The 21723-nt window shown below is 41.9% G+C and overlaps 1 protein-coding gene across 3 annotated transcripts in view; it reads right to left on the reverse strand.

Moving 5' to 3' along the window:
* The window catches only part of LOC147369760 (hepatitis A virus cellular receptor 1-like), a 41765-nt gene extending 22338 nt beyond the window's left edge, over positions 1–19427 (reverse strand). Inside the window, exons 1-5 of one of the 3 annotated variants that reach the window (XR_015167875.1) lie at positions 19097–19427; positions 18650–18818; positions 14330–14404; positions 4256–4451; positions 1963–2295 (exon numbers count right to left, since the gene is read on the reverse strand). Coding sequence is in view for 1 of the 3 variants with exons in the window: in XM_086412631.1 (XP_086268757.1) it covers positions 1963–2295; positions 4256–4301 (379 nt within the window). In the remaining 2 variants the exon portion in view is untranslated. The other 2 variants (XR_015167876.1, XM_086412631.1) reach the window with 2 other exon arrangements.
* Positions 19428–21723: the final 2296 nt, after the last annotated feature.

A 21723-nucleotide genomic window follows, 5' to 3' on the forward strand; every position in this document is an offset into this window, starting at 1 on the left:
CCCTAGGAAGCATCACTGCAAACAAAGCTAGTGGAGGTGATGGAATTCCAGTTGAGCTATTTTGAATCCTAAAAGATGATGCTGTGAAAGTGCTGCACTCCATATGCCAGCAAATTTGGAAAACTCAGCAGTGGCCACAGGACTGGAAAAGGTCAGTTTTCATTTCAATCCTAAAGAAAGGCAATGCCAAAGAATGCTTAAACTCAATGCACAATTGCACTCATTTCACACGCTAGTAAAGTAATGTTCAAAATTCTCCAAGCCAGGCTTCAACAGTACATGAACTGTGAACTTCCAGATGATGAAGCTGGATTTAGAAAAGGCAGAGGAACCAGAAATCAAATTGCCAACATCCTTTACATCATCAAAAAAAGCAAAAAAGTTCCAGAAAAACATCTACTGCTTTAACAGAACATCTACTATGCCAAAGCCTTCGACTGTGTGGATCACAACAAACTGTGGAAAATTCTTCAAGAGTTGGGAATACCAGACCACCTGACCTGCCTCCTGAGAAATCTGTATGCAGATCAGGAAGCAACAGTTAGAACTGGACATGGAACAACAGACTGGTTCCAAATAGGAAAAGGAGTACATCAAGGCTATATATTGTTACCCTGCTTATTTAACTTATATGCAGAATACATCATCAGAAATGCTGGACTGGAGGAAGCACAAGCTAGAATCAAGATTGCCAGGAGAAATATCAATAACCTCAGAAATGCAGATGACACCACCCTTACGGCAGAAAGCCAAGAAGAACTAAAGAGCCTCTTGATGAAAGTAAAAGAGGAGAGTGAAAAAGTTGTCTTAAAACTCAACATTCAGAAAACTAAGATCAAGGCATCTGGTCCCATCACTTTATGGCAAATAGATGCGGAAATAGTGGAAACAGTGACAGACTTTATTTTTTTGGGCTCCAAAATCACTGCAGATGGTGACTGCAGTCATGCATGAAATTATAAGACACTTGCTCTTTGGAAGAAAATGTATGACCAATTGAGACAGCATATTAAAGAGCAGAGACATTACTTTGCCAGCAAAGGTCCATCTAGTCAAAGCTATGGTTTTTCCAGTAGTCATGTATGGATGTGAGTTGGACTGTAAAGAAAGCTGAGCACTGAAGAACTGATGCTTTTGAACTGTGGTGTTGGAAAAGACTCTTGAGAATCTCTTGGACTTCAAGGGGATCCAACCAGTCCATCCTAAAGGAAATCAATCCTGAATATTCATCGGAAGGACTGATGCTGAAGCTGAAACTCCAATACTTTGGCCACCTGATGTGAAAAGTTAACTCATTTGAAAAGACCCTGATGCTGGGAAGTATTGAAGGTGGGAGGAAAAGGGGACAACAGAGGATGAGATGGTTGGATGGCATCACCGACTCAATGAAAATGAGTTTGCATAAACTCCTGGAGTTGGTGATAGACAGGGAGGCCTGGTGTGTTGCAGTCCATGGGGTGGCAAAGAGTTGGACATGACTGAGCTACTGAATTGAACTGAACAATGTATACGCAACAGGACTGTGTTGACTGTTGTCAAAGTATCTATTTTATATATGTGAAATTCTTTATAAGTCTTAAAAGGTTAAGAAAGACCATTTAAAAATTCTTTTAAGATATGATCTAGAGAAAAGAGCAATTCTTCAAGTGGAATAAATTTAGCTCCATAGCAATGTTCACTATACCTCAGAGTGCATTTTCATTAAGCAACTAGAACTCCTGAAGCACTGCTTTAGGAGATGCTGACTGGAAAGATCCTCTAGCCTATGACCCTGAATCAAAATTAGTTTTAATATTCTACTCTACACAAATACAAGTTATTCTACTGAAGAGTTATTAGAAAACAAAACTATAAGAACCTCCTGTTTCCCTATTAAAGGAAGAGGAAGTTAATACCAAACAGAAACTCTTATCTCTGGGAACCTAGAGTAAGTGATCAAAAAATGTAGGAAGACAAACTCACCTGGCCTTATATTCAACTCCTGAATGATTTTTATATCATTGAACCACCCTCTTTTCTCAATACGGCAGCAATACAAGCCACTGTCAGATGGGACAGTATTCTCTATGGTCAAAGACAAATCCCTTTCACCAATATTTCCTTTTAGCTGATAATGTCTGTCTGTCTGAACTATGACTTTGTATCCATCAGTCCAGATAATGTTACTTCCGCAGCTCAGCAAAGAACATGCCCCTCGGCCCCAGCATGCAGTTGTGATTTCTCCAGTATATGAGCAGGGTAGCCTGACAGACTGACCCGCTACTCCAGTCACTTGATGGTAAGAGGTTACACCATCTGTAAATAAAGAGAAACCAGAGCGTGAGAATATGAGGTCTCAATATTCTCATTTTAATAATTTTAATTTTTTTCATATAGCTTATTTGGTTTGAAACTATGTGACTGTATCTTGAGTTTTTAGAATTTAGTATAAGCAAATTTCCATGTTAACATGTTCTTCAGCAGCATCACTATTTATTAGATATGATTGAAGATGAAAGATCATATAAACATTTTTCTCGATTGATGAAAATGTCCTATGCTTCCCAATAGGACAGATTTTCTAGAGAAAATATCAGGACAAAGGTCAGATCTATGTTCAGCTTTTTTGGTGAATATGATCAAACTTTTCTCCAAAAGATTTGATTGAAACAAATGACATCTAGTAATGCATGAGTATGTGGATATTCATCCTGTATTTGACAGGTATCCTTTTATTAAATATATAAAACACACTGGTGTCTTTTCCTTTCTCCTAGATTCAATCACTGCCTTAACTGAAATCTGGTTTAAAAACTCTATTGCATTCAAAGTTTTGATTTTCAATTTTTATTTGAATTTTCCAGTGGTCATTGAACATAGTCATTTCATAATACCCTTTCTTATTTAAAATTTAAAAAACAGGTCTAATATTTTATTAAACATCATTGACTAGAAGGGGGAAGTCTTGTAAACTCTTTAGAAGTCAGTTTTTAGGAAAATGAGTTTATAATACTTTTAGGAGAATTCGAGTCTTATGGGCTTTAGGGTCATTCCAAAAAATTCAAGCAAGGATCCTTTCTAGAGCTATGTGCAATTAATCACAGTCCACTTACCCAGACAAAACCAAAAAATTAGAGAATATTCAGTAAAATACTAAATTTTGCCTCTTAGGAACAAACAGGCAGGAAAACTCTCACCTGTGGCACTGGCTTAAAAACCGTGCATTGGCAAAAAGTTCCTAAAAGAAATATGAGACTTAACAGCTAATCATAGTCAGGACTTCCCTGGTGGCTCAGATGGTAAAAAGAGTCTGCCTACAATGTGGGGGACATGGGTTCGATCCCTGAGTCAGGAAGATCTCCTGGAGAAGGAAGTGGCAACCCACTCCAGTACTCTTGCCTGGAAAATCCCATGGACGGATGGAGGATCCTGGTAGGCTACAGTCCATGGAGTCGCAAAGAGTCTGACACCACTGAGCAACTTCACTTTCACTTTCACTTTTCATAGTTAGAACTGGGCTATGAGTCTGGGAAGTACTTTGGGAATAAGACACTCATTGTTACATAGTATAAGAGTATTTTCTTCACTGGAATTCTGATAATATTTAATTTTGCTTAATATCATTTTGGGATCACAAAGCTAATACATATTAATTTTAAAAATTTGTTGTAGAAGTATAATTTTAAATTGTACTTTTACTCATGTTCCACCTGTAAAGATTGTTTTTAAATTTTAGGATATATCTATCACTAATTTTCTCCCCTCTCTCATAGAATGTTTTGAATTAAAATATTTTATCTATTAAGAAAAAAATTTCCCATACAGCACAGATGGGGAATCTTAGTTTCCCAATGAGGGATAGAACCCACACCCACTACATTGGAAGCATGGAGTCTAAAGCCACTGGAAAGAGGGAAGGTCATTCTCCTTCCCATCCGTCCCCATTCCTTCTTCCCGTTCCCTTCCATGCCATGATAACAATGGTTGCTGTTTACTACATACACGTGAGAAGTTCACGCGTACACATGAACAACACAAATGGCAGCAGATGCATGTGTGCTGTGTCATGCCTTGTTCCTCTAGCCATTGATTTTATAATTCTTAGTGTTTAAGCAATTTCTTTGGCTTAAGGTTTCAGCCTTGTTCTTTGCTCACTACTTGACCCCATTATTTTTAAACAATGCCCTAGAAATCTACCCTGCTCAACCATACCTACATACCCCCTATATTCCCCCATCCTCAGGGCTTCCAAAGCACAGCCCACCTGTGCACCTACCTGTCAGAAGGAGTAGGAGGCCCAGGATGGCTACCCAAGAGTGCATGATGCTACTGGCCTGAAGGAAAGTGAAGGTTGACTGGTTTGTATGCTCCCAGGCAGATGGTATCAGGTTGGACACCACTAGATGGCTTTCCAGGGGTTCCAAATAGCTCAGGTTCCTTATGCCTCAGCGCAGAAAAAATTGAGCCAGAGCCTGAGGAGTGATAGATGAGAAGTGAGCCATTAAAATAGGATGCTTATAAGACTTACAAGGAGACAGGTGATTCAGGATGGGGAACACATGTATACCTATGGTGGATTCATTTAGATATTTGACAAAACTAATACAATTATGTAAAGTTTAAAAATTAAATAAAATAAAAAAAAAAAAAGGAGACAGGTGAGCATTGTGCTGCCTCAAGTACTTAGTGGGTTACATTTGTATAATCAAAAGAAGAAGGAGAGGGGAGAAGACCACCTTCTTTTTCACTGTTAGTCTTCTTGGATGGGAGGATATTTGATCCTGTGTGGTGCATCCGGCACTGTCATGGCACTCCGGAAAATTAGTCCAGGTCTCAGGACAATGAGGGTTATTCAGTCTGAAATGTCACATATCCAACTCCGGCAAATGTTTTAATCTCACAAATATCAGTTTCTTCTCCTTTATAATGAACGTAATAATAGAATCACCCCAAACATTTGGACAAGGGTTCACAATAAGATAATGCTCTGAAAGCATCAAACCAAGCCCTTTCCTATAATAAACAGTCAGTAACTATTGTTTATTATCAATGACTCCAAGAATAATATCAATAGCCCAAAATGCTCCCCTATGAGATGATACATATGAAAGCTTTGGTATAGTGGCAAGTCCTTATTCAGCACTTACACTGTATCATCACAGTAATGATTATTTTAATCAGAGGGAGGTGCCAGTGATCAGACACCAATCCCCACTGAAGCATCTGTAGGTCCACCCAGCCCCACATTTCCAACTTCCTGTTAGACATCATCCAGGGGCACTTACTTCAAACTCAAGATCACCCAGATAATTTTCATTCTTCCTTCTGGGGTTCCTTTACCAGTGAACCCATCACATCACCTACAATCCCAAGTACAGAGAATCAGTCATCCTTCCTTCTTACTCCAGTCACCAGCTCCTCTCAATTCCAAGTCCTAAATGGCTCTGACTCTGTCCCTTCTCACTGTTACTGCTGCCATCATTCTAGCTGACACACTCCTCTCCTGTCTGAATAACAACAGCAGGAGCCTCCTGGGGAGCCTCTCTGCCTCCAGGTGTACTCCCCTCCAATACAGCTTCCACAGTCTTGCCAGCACAATATTTCCAAAAAACAGAGATGAAAGTGCCATTCCCTTCTCCAAACACATGAACAGTTTCTTAGGACCCTGGGGTCAAATCGAAATTCCTCATTCCATCAATCAAAGCCTTTAAGAACCTAGGCTACTTCTAGCTTCCTATCTCCATTAGATTAAACTAGACTCTTAAACAATCACAGAGATTCCATGCTCCTATAAGTCACCCTATCCCTGCTCAGACTCTTATCCCTGCCTGTTCACTCTGCTCAATGAAATGCTCTCATCCATGAAGAGCCAATTCAAGGATCTTTGAGATAAATCATCCTGGCCCTCCTTTCCCAGTTAGAATCCTTCTCTCCTTCCTTTGGGTCCCCAGGGCACTTCTTCACACTTCTACCCCAAAACAAAGCCCACTGAGTGGTTATTTGCTCAACCCAAGCCTGTGTATCCCACACCTTTATGGACAGAGGTCAAGATTTCCTCATTTTGATATGTTGTGGTCCCTGCATAGAGAAGCAACCAGGTAAGCCATGCTTAATGAATCATAGATTCAGAAGGCATTTACCAAGTATCATGTTACATATTTCTATGTATCCAAATGAAGTCCCAAGAAAAAGATAGAAAATCTCATCTCCAACCACTTTTCCCTCTAAGAATCCCTTGATTTGAGGGAAAGGCCAGCTTGCTCAGACCATGGAGCTTCATCTGGTTTTGTAAAACAGAGAGATATGGTAAGAGAACAAATGTTCCTAAAAGTTCCCCATGCCCACTTTTCCACCATCCAACCCTGAGACCAAGAAAAACCTATTGTAACAGAGTGCCTGATGAACTATGGATGGAGGTTTGTGACATTGTACAGGAGACAGGAATCAAGACCATCCCCAAGAAAAAGAAATGCAAAAAAGCAAAATGGGTACCTGAGGAGGCCTTACAAATAGCTGTGAAAAGAAGGGAAGCGAAAAGGAAAGGAGAAAAGGAAAGATATACCCATTTGAATGCAGAGTTCCAGTGAATAGCAAGGAGAGATAAGAAAGCCTTCCTCAGCGATCAATGCAAAGAAACAGAAGCAAACAATAGAATGGAAAAGACTAGAGATCACTTCAAGATAATCAGAGATACCAAGGGAACATTTCATGCAAAGATGGGCTCGATAAAGGACAGAAATGGTATGGACCTTACAGAAGCAGAAGATATTAAGAAGAGGTGGCAAGAATACACAGAAGAACTGTACAAAAAGATCTTCATGACCCAGATAATCACGATGGTGTGATCACTGACCTAGAGCCAGACATCCTGGAATGTGAAGTCAAGTGGGCCTTAGAAAGCATCACTACGAACAAAGCTAGTGGAGGTGATGGAATTCCAGGTGAGCTATTTCAAATCCTGGAAGATGATGCTTTGAAAGTATTGCACTCAGTATGCCAGCAAATTTGGAAAACTCAACAGTGGCCACAGGATTGGAAAAGGTCAGTTTTCACTCCAATCCCAAAGAAAGACAATGCCAAAGAATGCTCAAATTACTGCACAATTGCACTCATCTCACACACTAGAAAGTAATGCTCAAAGTTCTCCAAGCCAGGCTTTAGCAACACATGAATTGTGGACTTTCAGATGTTCAAGCTGGTTTTAGAAAAGGCAGAGGAACAAGAGATCAAATTGCCAACATCCGCTGGATCATCGAAAAAGCAAGAAGTTCCAGAAAAACATCTATTTCTGCTTTATTGACTATGCCACAGCCTTTGACTATGTGGATCACAACAAACTGTGGAAAATTCTTAATGAGATGGGAATACCAGACCACCTGACCTGCCTCTTGAGAAACCTGTATGCAGGTCAGGAAGCAACAATTAGAACTGGACATGGAACAACAGACTGATTCCAAATAGGAAAAGGAGTACATCAAGGCTGTATATTGTCACCCTGCTTATTTAACTTTTATGCAGAGTACATCATGAGAAATGCTGGGCTGGAGGAACCATAAGTTGGAATCAAGATTTCCGGGAGAAATATCAATAACCTCAGATATACAGATGACACCAACCTTATGGCAGAAAGTGAAGAAGAATTAAAGAATGTCTTGATGAAAGTGAAAGAGGAGAGTGAAAAAGTTGGCTTAAAGCTCAACATTCAGAAAACTAAGATCATGGCATCCGGTCCCATCACTTTATGGCAAATAGATGGGGAAACAGTGAAAACAGTGGCTGACTATATTTTTCTGGGCTCCAAAATCACTGCAGATGGTGACTGCAGCCATGAAATTAAAAGACGCTTACTCCTTGAAAGGAAAGTTATGACCAACCTAGATTGCATATTAAAAAGCAGAGACGTTACTTTGTCAAGAAAGGTCCACCTAGTCAAGGCTATGGTTATTCCAGTGGTCATGTATGGATGTGAGAGTTGGACTATAAAGAAAGCTGAGTGCTGGAGAATTGTTGCTTTTGAACTGTGGTGTTGGACAAGACTCTTGAGAGTCCCTTGGAATTCTAGGAGATCCAACCAGTCCATTCTAAAGCAGATCAGTCCTAGGTGTTCATTGGTAGGACTGATGTTGAAGCTGAAACCCCATTACTTTGGCCACCTGATGCGAAGAGCTGACTCATTTGAAAAGACTCTGATGCTGGGAAAGATTGAGGAGAGGAGGAGAAGGGGACAACAGAGGATGAGATGGTTGGATGGCATCAATGATTCAATGGACATGAGTTTGGGTGAACTCGGGGAGTTGGTGATGGACAGGAAGGCCTGGTGTGCTGCAGTTCATGGGGTGGCAAAGAATCGGACATGACTGAGCGACTTAACTAAACTGAACTGAAGAACCTCAAGGAAAGAAAAATGTGATTATTTTCAGAACAATGTTCACTTCATTTCCGTGTTCACTTTATTTTCAGTGTTCCTGGGTTGACAGCCAAGTCCTCATGCACATTTGGGGTACATTAAAAACTGCTTGGACTTCATATTGTTGGTGAGCATTATGATCCAATTCAGGGCTGAGAAGAAGTGAATCCTGATACTTGAGGATCAAATAGGAAAACCTGCCCTCCGGGAGCTCTCCTGAGAGATAGTTGCTGCCAGTCATGGGACAACAGTAACTGCACATGGGATCAGAAGCACTGGCCTCTGGGCTCAGCAATCTCCCTGACTCGCTGCAAGCCCTCTCTCACCCCACTGGCCTTTTCTGGGCCTCAATTTAATATCAGTTTTTTACTGAAAACATCACCCTCAGGGGTCTATGGGCCCAAATTTAAAGCATCTGAAACCGAGGAACGAGTCTCAGCTCTCCCTCTGCTTTGCTGTGTGATCTTGGGGAAGTCACACCATGTCTCTGAGCTCCCTTTCTAGGCAGCCACAGAGTGGAGGTAAGGATTTGCCTACCTAGGTAGAGTTTCTTCAGATGGTGTCTGCAGACCAAACACATTCAGAGTAGAGGAGGGCCCTGCAGCAGGAGATCCATACTTGGAGATGTCTTATAAAATAAATAATACAAGTCAGGAAGCCCTTGCACGGCATACGTGACCACAGCTCTTTAAAACACACACACACACACACACACAACTTTTGAGCCTAAATCATAGAATGGAGCCTCTCTACTGAGTGATATGAGCAGGAAAAAAACAACTGACAGGCATCAGAATATTAAAGATGTCCATCCGGAGGAACAAAACCTAGAAAGAAACGAAACTGAGAGTTCTGTAGAGCCATGTAAAAAGGAGTCAGTGGAGCTTTCATAATCTCAGACTTATTCTAATAGTGAGTCAAGTAAGACTACCATGAGATTTTTTTGTTTTTAATTTTTGTCACTTTTCCAAGTTTGTAATTTTGCCACTCATCAGCTGTTCCCCTGGTGTGATGAACAGTGAAAAAAAAATCATAAAACCAAAAAATGTCTCTGTACTTGGAAGGAACCAAGTCAGCTGGGAGCTGGTAGATGTGGCCTCTTGCTCCCCAGCCAGCCTGGCCTGAGAATGAAGGTGTGTGCGTAGGAAGAGCAGCAGAGATGCAGTGAGGAGAGGGGATGGGAGTCCCGCCTGAGGGCTCTGATTCACCACCAGGAATTATGGACCAGGACCGTCCTCATGCGTTTCTTAAGTCAACAGCCCTGTGAAACATGTACTGTCATCTCCATGGTACATTTTGAGGAAAGAGATTTAGAAAAGCTTAGAACAAGAACTTGAGATTTTAAAAGAAAAAATAAGGCATACAATGGTGGAGCTGAGACTTATATTTCCCAGCAAAGGTATTTTAACCTCTGCCTAGTGCTACCAGACAGAGAAAGCAATGGCACCCCACTCCAGTACTCCTGCCTGGAAAATCCCACGGACTGAGGAGCCTGGTAGGCTGCAGTCCATGGGGTCGCTAGGAGTCGGACACGATTGAGCGACTTCACTTTCACTTTTCACTTTCATGCATTGGGGAAGGAAATGGCAACCCACTCCAGTGTTCTTGCCTGGAGAATCCCAGGGACGGGGGAGCCTGGTGGGCTGCCGTCTGGGGTCACACAGAGTCGGACACGACTGAAGTGACTTAGCAGCAGCAGCAGCAGTGTTACCAGAAGACTGGGAGGGAAAAGGACTAGAAAAAAAGGATTTGGGATGTTATTGAGGTAGTAAAAGTGAGCCTGAGGCATAAACACAGGGAATTTAATCTCAGGCCACTGGATTTTGTTTAGGAAATGACTTAGTCGTGTGCGTCTCCTCATGCTGGCTTCAGGCTCCTGACTCAGTAGAGATGTTGGGTCTGTAGGAAACAATTTGGGACCATTTCACACATTCCTGCGGCCAAATGAGAAATGAAATTAATCCTCAGGCTCAATGGAATGATCTGAGTTCCCATCTAACTGAGGTGTAACAGTTCATATTCCCCTAACAGACTGCATTTACCTGGGTCTAGGAAACCTATGAGAATGTTAATTGTGTTGTTGTTACTGCTGTTTGTGTTTGAACTCAGTTCCTAATCATTTGGGGCTTTGCAGAATTCTTGGAGAATCTAATAAGAGTTCTAGACTTTTATACTTACACAATTATATGTGTGTGTGTGTGTGTGTGTGTTTATGTTTAAAGTGGCCTTCAACCATCCACTTGCCACCCAAAAACTAAAGGAAGAAACTAGGAAGGAATTGGGAATATTTAGCCAAGGTAAGAAAAATCCCACAGAGGCATGCAGGTTCTCTGAATAGGTTGAAAGCATTTTTATGCAAATGAAGAAGTTTTATTCAATAAGTGGTTCCAGCAGGTAGATGGGGCAGGGGCCCTGTGACATGATGTCAGAATGGCACCAGAATTGAGCAGACAGAGTTAAATCAAGGTCTGTTATCTACCAGACAAGTTGTATAACCCTCATAGATTCTAAAATGTAAGTGATAATGATATATATCTCATAATATTTTGTGAAAAACCAAATGAGCTAATACACATAAAATGTATAATGTTGAAACAAAGACAGACTTCAGTGTGTATTAGCTTCTCTAATAAACTCTTTGATCCTCCATATCTTTACTTGTAAAGTGGGAATAATATTTGTACCTGGCTAGAAGGTCTTGAGAGTCCCTTGGACTGCAAGAAGATCCAACCAGTCCATTCTAAAGGAGATCAGCCCTGGGTGTTGTTTGGAAGGAATGATGCTAAAGCTGAAACTCCAGTACTTTGGCTACTTCATGCGAAGAGTTGACTCACTGGAAAAGACTGATGCTGGGAGGGATTGGGGGCAGGAGGAAAAGGGGACGACAGAGAATGAGATGGCTGGATGGCATGACGATGGACGTGAGTTTGAGTGAACTCCGGGAGCTGGTGATGGACAGGGAGGCCTGTCAGACACGACTGAGTGACTGAACTGAACTGAAATGAGAAGGTCTTTGTGAGATGTAAATAAGAGAATACATGTTAAAACCCTTATACAACAGCTACTGCTACTGCTGCTAAGTCACTTCAGTCGTGTCCGACTCTGTGTGACCCCATAGACGGCAGCCCACCAGGCTCCCCCGTCCCTGGGATTCTCCAGGCAAGAATACTGGAGTGGGTTGCCATTTCCTTCTCCAATGCATGAAAGTGAAAAGTGAAAGTGAAGTTGCTCAGTCGTGTCCGACTCTCAGTGACCCCATGGACTGCAGCCTTCCAGGCTCCTCCATCCATGGGATTTTCCAGGCAAGGGTACTGGAGCAGGGTGCCATTCTAACATCTACCTAAATCCTCAGTATGGATTATAAATGTTTCATTACAAATACCATAGGGGAAAAGGAAGGTCAATGACAAAAACATGATGTTTTATTTCAGACTGGAAGATAAGGGAAAATAAAATAATATCTAAAAGTATGGAATCAGAGCAAGACTTCCTGGGTCTGGCAACCAAGAGCTATGCAACCTTGAGAAAGATGTCAAAGAGAGATAGAAGCATTGCTAAGAGGGATTGAATGGCATGGCCCCTAAGAACAGTTGACCCCACACCAGCACATGATCTGTGCTCAGTAAACCCTGGTTGAGTAGATGTCACAAAGGGACCAAGACACCTCCTCTTCAACAGTGCCACCTATGGGTATGGTCACAAGTGTTTTCTCTCCCAGGGTTTATCAAGTGAAATGAAATTATCAGGAGAAAAATTTTATAAAAGATACTAAATTTAAAAGCACACATTTCTTTGAACCTAGCATTTCTCCTTCTTTGTCATTGCCCTAGCTAGAGAGACACTTGCTTAATCACTTAAAGAGATACCTACAAGGATGCTCAGTGCAGATTGTTTAAGAATGAAGCTTTGGAACAACTGAGCGCCCCTCAGTGGGCAATGGATACTATAAGTATTCATAGTAAAAAAAAAAAAAAATATGGCTTGGGTGAGGCAGCATGCCTGCCCAGTTGCTCAGTCCTGTCTGACTCTTTGCGACCCCTTGGACTGTAGCCCGCCAGGCTCCTCTATCCATGGGATTTTTCCCAGCAAGAATACTGGAAATGGCAACCCATTTTCTCCTCCAGGGGATCTTCCTGACCCAGGGATCGAAACTGTGTCTCCTGTGTTTCCTGCATTGCAGGTGGATTCCTTATTGCTGAGCCACCAGGGAAGCACAAAAGACTACACAACAATTTAACATAGTGATGAAGATCTACATGGGCCAGTAAAGAAAGTGATCCAGTGTATAATGTTAGGTGAACAAACATGCAGAAGGCTGACAGTATATTTCAAAACTTTATACATAATGCTGTATATTTCTATAACTCCATACATAAGGGACTAGGAAAAGATCTGAACAGTGATCACCTTCAACTAATATCAATCATTAATCTGGGGAGGAACTGAGATTAAAGAAGGGAATCAAATAGCACACTATTTCTACATTAAAAAAACTTTATCTCTAACAAAAATACATTTTTGAACTGTCTGTATAATTTAAAATAAATTACTAACATTTTGAAAGATGAATGTGGGTTTTTCCTACTAGCAGTCCTAGCTTTAGATCCCAAGACTGGTTTCAGAAATGAGCAGAGACGGGAAGGAGCCAGCACTGATGCTTTTAGCCTGTTTCAATCTCATCCCAGCTTGCAGGAGGATGTAGGCCGTGACCACAGTGCTCCCCAAAGAGCAGAATTCTAGACAAGCAGGCAGATGACAGACTGTTCCCATGGCCAAAGGCAAATCCCTCACAGCAGCACAGTCCCCCTATCTCCTGACTCAAAAATCACTGCATCAAAGTCTGGGATTTCAACTGAAGAACCCAAACTTTAGACACTGGGGGGAAAAAAAGAAAAGGAAAAAACAAACTTAGGTAAATGCCTGTATTCCTATCTGGGGGGGCCCCACAATTGCCCTAAACTGATTTCTGTCATTAAAAAAAAGAAGAAGAAGAAGAAGAGCAAAGGTTTACTGAGTAAACCTTTTATTTAGTACATGGCGGACACTGTTCTATGTCATCTACATGCACTGTCTCATTTAATCCCCAGAAAGAGATAAGGATTGGGGTTTCATTATTCCCGTTTGACCAGTGAGGAACCCAAGGCCCAGAGAGATTAAGGAACTTTGCCAAAATCACACAGCAGAGACGAGGCATCATGAAGTGGACACTGGAACACACGCATGAACCATTCTATTTTACTGTCCCCTACATTCTACTCTCACAAGCATTGATTTATTTACCTCATAGAAGTCTGTTTTCCTCTTCTTAATTATAAACTTCACTAAGGTAGCAATTACCTTTTGTGTGTCTACTAGCTAGCCAGGCACTCAACTAAATTTTACGTGCTTGAGGTTATGCAACAGAGGCCAGAGACCCCGAGGGAAAAGCAGTAGCAGCTGATAATCAAACCCAGGCAGCCCTCTAGCACCTCCAGGGATGTAAAGTATTTGGATATTCTCTGCCCCTGGGCCCTAGTATACACCTAAAGAAGTCTGGTAGAGAGAGGAGAGGACAAATGAATGAAAGAACACTCCCTCCACTGTACGGAGTCAAGGGGCCTAGTGAGGTCACCCTCTGGGGCTTCAAGGAAGAAGACCAGCGTATCTGGAAATGGGATGAGATAGCCGAGCTCCATCCAGCCTAGAGTGGACAGGCAAGTATTCTAAAGATGATCTACCATGGAGAACTGCACAAAGAAATCAAGGTCAATGGTCTCTCTTACCCTCTAAAATCCACAGGGAGGAATAAACCGCAAACACAGTCTTGACACCGGTGTGTCCCAGGTGGGCTTCACCTCACAGGACCCAACAGTCATCTCTAGTCATCTGATTCGATGACACTCTGTTCAGTGTTTCCCCCTCAATCTAAGGGGAGAGGAAAGAAAGAGAACCACATACCCGTACCTTGGATGTGAGCAGTGTCTCCTGAAATCGCCTCTGTGCTTCTCTGAGAGGTCCTGGGGAGGACACTTTCTGATTCTGGATGAGAGAAAAGTTTGATCAGATCAGTCGCTCAGTCACGTCCTACTCTTTGCGACCCCATGAATCGCAGCACGCCAGGCCTCCCTGTCCATCACCAACTCCTGGAGTTCACCCAGACTCATGTCCATCGAGTCAGTGATGACATCCAGCCATCTCATCCTCTGTCGTCCCCTTCTCCTCCTGCCTCCAATCCCTCCCAGCATCACAGTCTTTTCCAATGAGTGAACTCTTCGCATGAGGTGGCCAAAGTACTGGAGTTTCAGCTTCAGCATCATTCCTTCCAAAGAAATCCCAGGGCTGATCTCCTTCAGAATGGACTGGTTGGATCTCCTTACAGTCCAAGGGACTCTCAAGAGTCTTCTCCAACACCACAGTTCAAAAGCATCAATTATTCGGTGCTCAGCCTTCTTCACAGTCCAACTCTCACATCCATACATGACCATAGGAAAAACCATAGCCTTGACTAGACGAACCTTTGTTGGCAAAGTAATGTCTCTGCTTTTGAATATGCTGTCGAGGTTGGTCATAACTTTCCTTCCAAGGAGTAAGCATCTTTTAATTTCATGGCTAGGCAGTTAAAAAGAAGTATTTGTGCTGAGTGGTAGGATTTGGAACTATTTTTATTGTTGTCTTTTTACTCTTCTATGTTTACTTTTTTTTTTCCAATGATTTTAAGTAATTTTTAGAATCTAGGTGAAAAACTATAAATGTTGTATTCTAAGATGATGCTTTTAAAGACCAAAGGAATAAAATTTACATATAAAAATTGGCTTAGGGTTCATGGACCTTAGGTCACTACTCATAGTATAATGGAATTAGCCAATTCAATACTATAAAGTTGTTTAAATTAATCCAGGCCTTATTGAGGCAGCCAAAATGCCTAAGGCTTCAAGCTGTCTCATGATTCTTTTTGGAAAATCTTACCTCAGAATCAGAGGTTGAAAGATGGTGGGAACTCTGATAAGTCCCTATGATTAATGGAGCTAGTGACTCAGTGAGAGTTCCAAGATACAGTATTAAGAAGGTTTCAGGAGGAAGGGAGGGACAGAGGAAGAATAGAGAGAGACAGAGGGAGAGAAGGGGAGGGAGAGAAAGAAAAGAAGGAAGAAAAAAGACAAGTAGAATCAGTTCATCAAGGGATATTTTAAGGCATCTAGAGGTCTTTCCTCTAATGCCTAAGTAAACAGTTGAGCCCTGGCAGGATGGAACTCTTCTGACCCAGGGTAACATTTCCTGGTTCTTTACTAAGTGTCTCCAAGTGTCCTGGAGGGAGGTCAATTGGAGAACCCAAAATGCTGACTTTTCAAAAGTACAAAGGTTAAAAATAAATAGCAACAAACAAAAGGAAACCATAGAGTAATGTAAAAGAACAATTTAATGACAACAATTTAATTTAAATTACGCACATACAGACACACAGAGTTGCAGGATGAATTGTGTGGCCGCCACCCACAAATTCATTTGTTCAAGCCCTGACACCTAGGACCTTGGATGTGACTATATTTGGAGACTGCACATTAAAAGGGATAATTAAGGTAAAAATGATGTTATATGGGTGGGCTCTACTTGAATATGACTGATGTTCTCACAAAAAGGAAATTAGAACAAAGACACACAAAGGAGAAAGATTACGTGAAGACACAGGGAGAAGGCAGACATCAAGGAGAAAGGCCTCTGAAGAAACCAACCCTGCTGACCCCTTGGTTTCAGACTTCCTGCTTCCAGAATTGTGGGAAGTAAACTTTTGTTGTTTAAGCTGCCCAGCCTGTGGTGTTTGTTATGACAGCCCTGGCAAACCCGTACACATATACGTACACGCATAGAGCCTAGAGCAAGTTGCTGAGCTGCCCCATTCAGTAGGAGAAACTTCTTCCAAGGGATTCAAGGTACCTCTGAACAGCAGAAGGAAACAAATGGCCAGGTGAGCCGGGTACCTCCGGGGAGAATGGGCCCTTCGGTGGAAGGCTCAAGGGTCAGCAGTGTCATGTCTTCCTCAGGAAGGGAGCTTGTCAGAAAGCATGTGGAGGCCATGGCTGCCAGTGCAGCTCTCATCTGAAGTGGTTTTGTGGTTGTGAGGTCAGGTGTAGTCATGTCTGTTGTTGGAAACACAGCTGTGGGCATCATCTCAGCAGTGGTGGTAGTGGCGGTTGGGCAGTGGGTGGTTGTTGTGTGAGTGATTGTAGGGGCTGTAATATGTCCAGTACCAAGTGGAAATGGAGGAAGAGGGAAACACCACAGATATAGCTGGCAACCATCCATTTCTCTGTGTTTTAGCTGCCTCATCTGGTCCACAACTTGGACCTTTAAATGTTCATGCAAATTGGGTTTCTTAATTCTAGTCTTGGCCTATCCAACTGATTCTTCACAGAGTGGCCAGAGTAATCTTTGAAAGTGACAAGTTATTATGTAATGTCTGTTTCTCGAACTACACTGTAAGCTCCATGAGCAAAAAGCTGGAATTTATGTTGTTCTCTGCTACTAATTTAATACCTACCACAGTGTCCTGTAGATAGTAAGTATTAAACACAACATTAATGAGTAAATGAGCAAGCCCATTAAAAGTGAGTCTGCTGCTGCTGCTAAGTCACTTCAGTAGTGTCTGACTCTGTACGACCCTATAGACAGCAGCCCACCATGCTCTGCCAGCCCTGGGATTCTCCAGGCAAGAACACTGGAGTAGGTTGCCATTTCCTTCTCCAATGCATGAAAGTGAAAAGTGAAAGTGAAGTCGCTCAGTCCTGTCTGACTCTTAACAACCCCATGGACTGCAGCCTACCAGGCTACTCCATCCATGGGGTTCTCCAGGCAAGAGTACTGGAGTGGGGTGCCATTGCCTTCTCCAAAGTGAGTCTAAACATAATATTTAAGTTAAACAAGATGAATAAGCTCTAGTAATTTGCTGCACATATTGTACCCATAGTTACCATAGTTTATTTTATAGTTGATAACGTGTGAAGACAGTTGAACTTATTCTTGGTGTTCTTTCAACAATAAAAATCAAAATCTAAAAAAAGCAAGCTCAAAGACTATATAATATACGGTGAAAATGTAGTATGTTTCAGATATTAAAGATTGATTCATGTCAAAACCACTCACCCCCTAAACATCTGAATTAGCATCACTACATATACCACTCTTTCTTAAATATGCCAAATCTCCATTAACTCTAATGGACCAGAAACTTATCATTAGTTTCAACTGAGCTTAGAACTCACAGAGTATTGAAGATGTCATAGAGTATTGAAGTCAACCAATATTTTATAAAATAATATTAGTAGCTGGTTATATCAGGCATGAAAAGCAAAGACTTGGATTGGCATCATTTATCTTCATCGAATCCAAATAATACCTTCTATCTCACAAAGTTGCTTTGAGGGAAAAGTACACTAATGCTTATGAAAGTTCTCTTACTGAAAGCATTCACATCAGTTCTTCTTAAATTTTAGAGTGTATGAGACTCACCTGAGAAGCTTATTACACATATGGCTAGCAAGACCTTGCCTCCTGAGATGCCAGTCCCATTAGGGAGAGAGACCAAGGATCCTCAGTCCCTGGTGCTGGCTAACTTGACATCATTAAAGAGCACTCTCACCTCTGATGCTTGATGAGTCCGAGTAGTCACTGTCAAAACCCATCTTTTAGAAAAGGCACCAAATAAAAACAGTCATCAACTAGGTGCTGCCTTCTTCAGGTAGGGTTGGAGATGCCCATTTAATCAGTATCCGGCCAATAGCGGGAAAGGCGGCCATAGCAACTATCTGCATCACCAAATCCTTCACGCCTCCAGCTCAAGAACAGTATATAGACCAGGAAAAACAATGGTAAAGAAAGTGACAAGAACTGCTTTCATTCTATTAACTCCCATAGGGTGTCTTGGAAGAGAGGTAGTTAAAGGAGTAATTACTATGGGGCAACAAGTTCTCTAAAGTGGGGTACTCCAGGGAGGACAGAAACTTACAGCAGAAACATTTAAACCAGTCTGGAGACTATGGGTGGTCAGGAAAAGCCTGACTTAGGTGGAAACCTCAGGATGCATAGAGTTATAGAGGAAAGAAAGGCAGAGAGAACAGTAGGACAAAGGCTAATTTTTCTTGGAATACAGGTGTTTTCTCACACAGCACATCTGAAAGATTCATATGCAGAAACTATGAACTGCTTAAACTGCAAGAGACATTAGATACTGTCTAGTCCTAGGATCATGGATTGTTAAAACTGGTCCTATCCAGGTCCCTCCTTTCTTACCTGGAAGGGCCATAGTCATCAAAGGATAATAACCAAGATGTGACTTCAGCTCAGCTCAGAGTATCCTGCCCTATAGCATCAGGATGTGAGGGTCTGTACTGGTCCACACTGAGTGTGTACATTTGTGTTGTCCGAAAGAAAACATAAAGCTCAACTTGAATCCTGACCTCTGGGAAAATAAAACAAACCAAGAAGCAAACAAAAATTCCTATAAATAAAGAGAAAATAAAGATTATAGTAAGAGCTCTTAGCAGAACAAATTCCTCTGCTAGAACACTCTGCTAGTAATACCTGCAAAAGACATGTCTTTTCTCCATGTTATCTGACCCCTTATCCCTGTGTCTTAAATGACCATTTCTGATATGAACATAAATATCACCACCCTAAAATTCCCAGATAAATTTATCTGGGCATAACCCAGATAATTGTGATGGTGTGATCACTCACCTAGAGCCAGACATCCTGGAATGTGAAGTCAAGTGGGCCTTAGGAAGCATCATTACAAACAAAGCTAGTGGAGGTGATGGAATTCCAGTAGAGCTCATTCAAATCCTAAAAGATGAAGCTGTGAAAGTGCTGCACTCAATATGCCAGCAAATTTGGAAAACTCAACAGTGGCCACAGAACTGTAAGGTCAGTTTTCATTCCAATCCCAAGAAAGGCAATGCCAAAGAATGCTCAAACTGCCACACAGTTGCACTGATCTCACATGCTAGCAAAGTAATTCTCAAAATTCTCCAAGCCAGGTTTCAACAGTACACGAAGCATGAACTTCCAGATGTTCAAGCTGGATTTAGAAAAGACAGAGGAACCAGAGACCAAATTGCCAACATCCGCTGGATCATCAAAAAAGCAAGAGAGTTTCAGAAAAACATCTACTTCTGCTTTATTGACTATGCTAAATCCTTTGACTCCGTGGATCACAACAAACTGTAGAAAATTCTTAATGAGATGGGAATTCCAGACCACCTGACCTGCCTCCTGAGAATTCTGTATGCAGGTCAGGAAGCAACAGTTAGAACTGGACATGGAACAACAGACTGGTTCCAAAAGGAAAAGGAGTACGTCAAGGCTGTATGTTGTCACCCTGCTTATTTAACTTATATGCATAGTACATTATGAGAAACGCTGGGCTGGATGAAGCACAAGCTGGAATCAAGATTGCCGGGGGGAAATATTAATAACCTCAGATATGCAGATAACACCAACTTTATGGCACAAAGTGAAGAAGAACTAAAAGCCTCTTGATGAAAGTGAAAGAGGAGAGTGAAAAAGTTGGCTTAAAACTCAACAGTCAGAAAACTAAGATCATGGCATCTGATCCCATCACTTCATGGTAAATAGATGGAGAAAAAGTGGAAGCAGTGACAGACTTTATTTTGGGGGGCTCCAAAATCACTGCAGATGGTGACTGCAACCATGAAATTTAAAGATGCTTGCTCCTTGGAAGAAAATTTATGACCAACCAAGAAAGCATATTAAAAAGCAGAGACATCACTTTGCCAACAAAGGTCCATCTAGTCAAAGCTATGGTTTTTCCTGTGGTCATGTATGGATGTGAGAGTTGGACTATAAAGAAAGCTGAGCAATGAAGAATTGATGCTTTTGAACTGTGGTGTTGGAGAAGACTCTTGAGAGTCCCTTGGACCGCAAGGAGATCCAGCCAGTCCATCCTAAAGGAAGTCAGTCTTGAATATTCATTGGAAGGACTGATGCTGAAGCTCACACTCCAATACTTTGGCCGCCTGGTGTGAAGAGCTGACTCGTTGGAAAAGATCTTGATGCTGGGGAAGATTGAAGGTGTGAGGAGAAGGGGACAACAAAGGATGAGATGGTGGATGGCATCACTGACTTAATGGACATGAGTCTGATTAAACTCCTGTAGTTGGTGGTGGACAGGGAGGCCTGGAATGCTGTAGTCCATGGGGTTGGCAAAGAGTCAGACATGACTGAGTGACTTAACTGAACTGAACTGAAAATTTCCAGAAAATTTCTCAGGAAAAACCCTGTGTCACAAAGAGAGGGAGTGGCTCCAAAGTACAGAAAGTGAGTGGATGCAGGAGTGCACTGAGCTTCTGCTGTACAGATCATCCATGGAAATTCATCACAGGGAGCCAAACCTCCAGGGACTCCTGATGGGAGGACTGAGAACTCTTACTCAGACAAAGCTGCCTGAGTTCAATTACTAGCCAGAGAATTCGAGGCCTTTTGAACATTTTGGCTGTTGGCAGGCCCCAGGAGTCTGTCTGTCTGTCCAAATTCCATTTCTTACACCCCTGTTAATGCTGACAGGGCAGGTCCTTGAAGTTTCATTTCTCTTTTTGCCTCATTATCTTCCCTTTCCCCATCCTGAATGGCCTTCCTCAATCTGGGATATATGATGAAATGTGCTAAGCAATTTTCTTCTGATTATTATTATGTGTAACAGACACGTGGAGTGGTGGTGTGGACATGCACTTGTCTGCTCATGTAGTGGGTTTCCACATGTACATGAGAATCTGAGCTGTGTATGTGCACACTTGTAAACTGCATCAGCCATGGTCTTCCTGGCTACTATGCAATTCACACTCGAATGCAATTAACTCTCCCCACTGGCAGGAGTTCACACACAGACTCCTCATGACAACCAAAAGGAAGCTAGATGGGAATTTGGGTCTGCTATCATCCTGAGTTCTCCCTTACCCAGGCCCTTGGGCCCTTTGACCTGCTAATAGAGAAATAAAAGCACAGCTGCCATCAACCATCCCATAAGCCAAAAACACCATAAGAGTTTTTTGAGCAAGGAAAGAAGAGGTTCAATAGACGAAGCATGTGGTGATAGCTACCAGGAAGCCTCAGGTAACAAATAAGCCCAAGGTCTAGGCCCATTTCCACCATTTCTTAGTGAAACAGCTTGATGGGGAAGAGCACACAATATAATTCATGAACCAGATTTCAGGGCTTAAATCTCATGATATTTCTAACCCTCTGGATTCTATGGATTCAACAATATATCCAGGACCACAGCATCAGTTAGATGAAGAATCAAATCAATGCTCACCAAACAGATGTGTTTTCTAAAGCATATTTATCTC

Source organism: Bos grunniens, chromosome 7 (genome assembly GCF_055505025.1).
Source record: "Bos grunniens cultivar Pamir isolate PY7600 chromosome 7, Bosgru_T2T1.0, whole genome shotgun sequence".
NCBI classification, from domain to species: Eukaryota; Metazoa; Chordata; class Mammalia; order Artiodactyla; family Bovidae; genus Bos; species Bos grunniens.